This window comes from Castanea sativa, chromosome 5 (assembly GCF_040712315.1).
Source record: "Castanea sativa cultivar Marrone di Chiusa Pesio chromosome 5, ASM4071231v1".
In the NCBI taxonomy this organism is placed as follows: domain Eukaryota; kingdom Viridiplantae; phylum Streptophyta; class Magnoliopsida; order Fagales; family Fagaceae; genus Castanea; species Castanea sativa.
The window spans coordinates 61,775,541-61,781,057 of NC_134017.1; the positions used below are offsets into that span (position 1 = coordinate 61,775,541).

Consider the following 5,517-nt stretch of genomic DNA (forward strand, 5'->3'; position numbering starts at 1 on the left):
ACTTAGGGTTGTCAAACTACTTTCCATTGTCTGATATTATGACATGTGGGACCCCAAACCTGCAGATGATGTTTTTCCACACAAAGCTTGTGACTTTAGCCTCTGTTATCATCGTCACTAGCTCTGCTTCTACCCATTTTGTGAAATAGTCAAACACGACGATCAGAAACCTTAGTTGCTTCTTCCCTAAAGGGAATGGACCTATGATATCAATTCCCCATTGGGCGAAAGGGCATGGTAAGGATATGGGTGTCATCATCTCTCTTGATCTCGTCTAGACATTTGCGAAACGTTGACACTTGTCGCATGCTCTAACGATGTTGTATTCGTCTTTCTGTAAGGTTGGCCAGTAATATCCTACTCTGAGTGCCTTTCCTGCTAAGGATCTTACCCTAGCGTGATTTCCACAAATTCCCTTGTGTATTACGCGGAGCACATAATCCGCTTCTTCAGAACTGGCACATCTTAGATATGGGAATGAATATCCTGATCCGTAAAGCACGTCGTCAATAATGATGAAGCAAGCTGTTCTGATCTGTATCTTCCTTGCTTCCATCTTATATTCAAGGAGCCACCCTTCTTTCAAGTGACGAACGATGGGAGTCATCCACTCATCTTGTTCTTTTATCTTCAGAACTTGTTCACCTTCTGTGCTTGGTTGCCCCCTCATCTCTACACATAATTCGGAGGTCGCATTGTAATTGTTTAACGAGGCCAATCTTGCTAGAAAGTCAGCTTCTGCATTTTTGGCTCAGGGGATTTGTACAAAGTCTAGATTGTCAAAGTACTGTGAGAGTCATTTGACGATTTTCAAATACTTCTGCATCCTTCCTTCTTTGGCTTCATAATCTCCTTTCACTTGTCCAATTACCAGCTGAGAATCAGCTTGAACGACAAGGTTCTTTACTCCTAGAGCCCTTGCTAGACTTAGCCTTTTAGCAATGCTTCGTACTCTGCCTCGTTATTTGTTGTTAGGATCTGTAATCTAACTGCATACTTCAACTTTTGTTGTTCTAGAGATATGAACACTACTCTTGCTCCTCCTACTTTCCTCATTGCAGATCCATCTGTTTGGACCGTCAATATTTCCATAGGGGGTTCTTCTTCCTTATAGGGGTCAGTGAACTCTACAATGAAGTCTGCTAGCACCTGGGCTTTAATTTCTGCTTGGGACCGATATTCAATGTCGAATTGGCCCAACTCAATTGCCCATTGAATGAGTCATCCTGTTGTATCCATCTCGTTCATCATCTTTCTTATGGGTTGATTTGTCATGATGACAATGGAGTGTGCTTGGAAATAAGGACGGAGCTTTCTGGAGGTGACCAACAATGCAAAAGCTATCTTTTCCATCCTTGGGTAACTCGCCTTTGCACCTTGAAATTCCTGGCTAGTGTAATAGACGGACTTCTGCACATTCCCTTCTTCTCTAATTAGTGCCAAACTTACGGCAGTGTTAGATAATGCTAAGTAGAGGTGCAGCTTCTCTCCTATCACCGAGGGGCTTAGCAGAGGTGGCTTATTGAGGTACTCCTTTAACTTGTCAATGGCTTCATTGCATTCGTTAGCCCACTGAAAAACTTTTTTCAATACCTGAAAGAGTGGCATGCACTTGTCCATTGCCCTAGAGACGAATTTTTTTAGGGTTGCAACCTTTCCTGTTAGGCTCTGCACCTCCTTTACTGGCTTTGGTGATTTGACCTCGATTATTGCTTTTACTTTGTCTGGATTTGCCTCTATACCTCGTTGGGACACCATGAATACCAAGAATTTTCCTGAAGCAACAGCAAAAACACACTTTGCAGGGTTTAATTTCATATTGTACTTACGTAGTGTGCTAAAGGTTTCTTTGAGATCGTCCAAGTGGTTGGCTTCATCCTTACTTTTTACCAACATATCATCTACGTACACCTCACATTCCTTCCAATCTGATGAGAAAACATGCGGTTCACCAATCTTTGGTAGGTGGCTCCTGCATTCTTCAGTCCAAAGGGCATAACCTTGTAACCGTATAGCCCTTGGTTGGTAACAAACAAGGTCTTCTCTTGATCGTCTTCATCCATAAGAATTTGGTTGTATCCAGAAAATGCATCCATGAAACTCAAGAGCTTGTGTCCAGCAATCGAGTCTACTAATTGGTCAATCCTTGGCAAGAGGAAGCTATCCTTTGGGCAGGCCTTATTCAAGTTTGTGAAGTCGACGCACATCCTCCACTTGCCATTGCTCTTCTTTACCATGACCACGTTCACAAGTCAATCTAGATAGAAGAAATCCCTGATGAAATCAGCTTCTATTAGTTTCTTTACTTCTTCAGTTACAGCTTTGTTGCATTCTAGTGCAAACACTCTCCGCTTCTACTGTACAAGTTTGTATTCTAGGTTAACTTTGAGACGATGTTGTATGATCTTCCTATCAATCCTAGGCATATCTTCATGTTTCCAAGCAAAAACATCTTGGTTTACCCTTAAGAAGGGATCATTTTCTCTTTCTCAGGGGTTGGAAGTGTCGTTCCAATCTTCAATATCTTCATCGAGTCTCCTGGGACGATCTCCACTCCTTGTGGTGGTTCAGGAATGGGCTCTAGTTCATTGATCACCCATGTGTGATTCTCTCCAGATGCTAAGGCAGCTTAATAGCATTCTCTTGCTAGAACTTGGTCTCCTTTAATTTCTTCTACCCCATGGGCTGTTGGAAACTTCACTTTCAAGTAATATGTTGACGTTCCTGCTCTTAATCTGTTAAGTGTAGGTCTTCCCATGATGATGTTGTATGTTGAAGGACAATCAACTATAAGGAAATCAATTTCCTTGGTGACCTATGTCGAATAAGTTCCTGCAATTATAGTTAGAATGACAATACCTCTAGGGACGATCCTATCCCCCATGAAGCTTACCAGAGGCAAGGTGAAAGACCTGATCTTCTTCTTATCTAGCTTCATTTGTTGAAATGTGGGCAAGTAGATGATATCTGCTGAGCTTTCGTTGCCAATGAGCACCCAATAGATGTTGAACTCTTCTACTTTGAGCATGATTACAAGTGGGTCGTCATAGGGTTGCCTGATGCCACGACCGTCTCTCTCTGAGAAGACAAATTGGGTTTGTCATTCCTTGGCATCTTCATTGGAGGGAGCTGTGAATGGACGCTGTTTATCTCCTTTCCCTGTGCCTTTTTAAGGGATTTTAATGTTCCACGTGCTGTTGTTCCTCCCAAGATCGTCTTTATTTCTCTTGCAAGAGGTTTGGTATCCCCTATCTCTAGAGTTCTGTCCTGGTCGTCCTTCCGTTGGTACCTGTACGACTCCATCTTTCTGACGTATTTTTGCAACTTCCCTTGCTAGATTAAAGTCTCCATTTGGTCTTTCAAATGTCTACACTCATCAGTACAATGCCCGTGGTCCTTATGGAATCTACAGTACTTGCTCTTGTCTCTTCTTTCTACTAAAGTGATAATTGGTTTCGACCATTGCAGGGAAGGATCGTCTCTTATCTGTATGAGGACCTGCTCAGTTGGCATTATTAGAGGAGTGAAGTTGGTGAACTTGGGTTTCCTATCTGGAAGCTCCTTCTTTTTCCCTATGGTCTGTCCACTACTTCGTGTCTCCTTCTTCTTATCTTGATTGTTGTTTGTTCCTTCGTCTCTCTTTCTTGTCCCTTTCATCTCCTTTGTGAGCATTGCATCCTCTGCATTCATCTAATTCTACTCTTTACAGAGCAACTCCACTACTGTTTTTTGTGGACTTCTAGTGATTGAGAAAAAGAAATCTCCTGGTAGCAACCCTGCTTGGAAGGTTGTTAGGATGACTTAATCTTTAGCTTCGTCTACTTGCAGCAACTCCTTATTGAACCGAGTGAAGTACTGCCTTAGTGATTCTCCTTCTGCTTACTGAATGTTAAGAAGATGGCCAATTGGCTTTTTGTGTCTCTGCCCCCTAATGAAATGATGAACAAACCCCTTGCTGAGTTGTTCAAAGTCTACAATGGTTCCTGGGGTTATCTTGTTGAACCATATTCTGGCTGTTCCCTTCAGTGTTGTTGGGAATGCCCTACACATCACTTCATCTGGGGTCATCTGCAATAGCATTAGCATCTTGAATGATTCGATGTAATCCAAGGGATCCTTAGAACCGTCATATGACTCCAATTGTGGGAGACGAAATTTTGGTAGGAAGGGACGATTCAGCACTTCGTTAGTGAATGGTGAATCTGTCCTTTGAATTATCCCATCTAGGTTCTCTGCGCCTTTGTCCTTCATAGCATTTTTTAGTTCGCCCACCTCCTTTCTCATGTTGCAGAGCTCATTCTCCACCCTAGTGGAATCTGTTAGGACATATGTAATTTGATGTTAGGAGCATATGTCAACATTTTATGTATTGGCTAATCCTTTGACAAAATGCACTTTACTTGTAATTAGGTAGATCTAGGATATGTTTAATGCTTTAAGAAACAAGGTTTCAAGTTCAAGTGTTAAAGCCATGCAAGTCTATCCAAGAAACAAGTAAGGAAGTGCTGAATTTTAAATCTCAACAGCTAGAATCTATGGAGGTTTAAAAGTTGCTGAAGCTCGTGGCTTGACGACTAGCTCGATAGATAGCTATCTATCGAGGTTTATGAAACTCAGTTTTTCAGAGTTGTTTTTCACCCAATCTATGAGTATGTGTTTGGGCTTTCATTTCTCACAACCCTAAACATATATAAGGATTATTTTAAGGGCTGTCACAATTGCACAAGAGCATAATTGCACAAGTGTAAAGAAAAGTGTGACCGGAAACCTAGTTTACCCTAGTTCTTGAAGAAGCTGTTGTGTTTGTACACCATAGGATTTTGTGACCAAGCAACTTCATGATCTTTATCGGTTGATGAACAGAAGAACTTTGCAGCCAACATCCTTCTTAAGTTGGTGATCAAATTACGTACTAGGAGCCGCGCATCTATTGTTTAGTCACGTACTGGGAGCCATACAATACAAGGAGAGATTGTCACTATAAAACAAGTCTAATTGGGTATTGGGGTAAGGGTTCAACTGTAGGTTGGTGTAAAGTACTGGGATTCCTTTACTTGTAATCCCTTGTTTTGATAATAGTGAATTCTCGAGAGTGGTGACCTTAAAATCACCTAATGGGGTTTTTGCCTCAGAGGATTTCCCTATTCATAAACAAATCACCGTGTCATTTAATTTCCGCTGCACATTTAGTTATTTGGTGATTTGTTTGTGCTACCACGCTCATTGCATGTAATTGAACCTAATTAATTCATTTGGCTAATTAATTGGTTAATTCATTACAAGGGGTCAATACATTTTTGGCCTATCAGAATCTTCTCCTGAAGTTCTATCTCGCCTATTGGCTTGAGAATTTGATTCTTCTTCATTGTGGTTTTCACCTGTTCATTGAAGTTTTACGTTTTGAGACTCCATCATCTTTTGTAGTTCTTCATTCTAGCGAGTCAGCTCTTCCACATTTGCCAAGAGGGCTTGGATTTCTTGTTATTGCACAGCATCTGCCTGAGGTCCAATTTCTGC

General features: G+C 41.4%; 1 protein-coding gene across 1 annotated transcript; it reads right to left on the bottom strand.

Annotated features, from left to right (window-relative positions):
* Window positions 1-274: 274 nt before the first annotated feature.
* Window positions 275-670, bottom strand: LOC142635565 (uncharacterized). The gene has a single exon (XM_075809702.1). It carries the CDS (start codon window positions 668-670, stop codon window positions 275-277), a length of 396 nt encoding a protein of 131 aa, XP_075665817.1.
* Window positions 671-5,517: the final 4,847 nt, after the last annotated feature.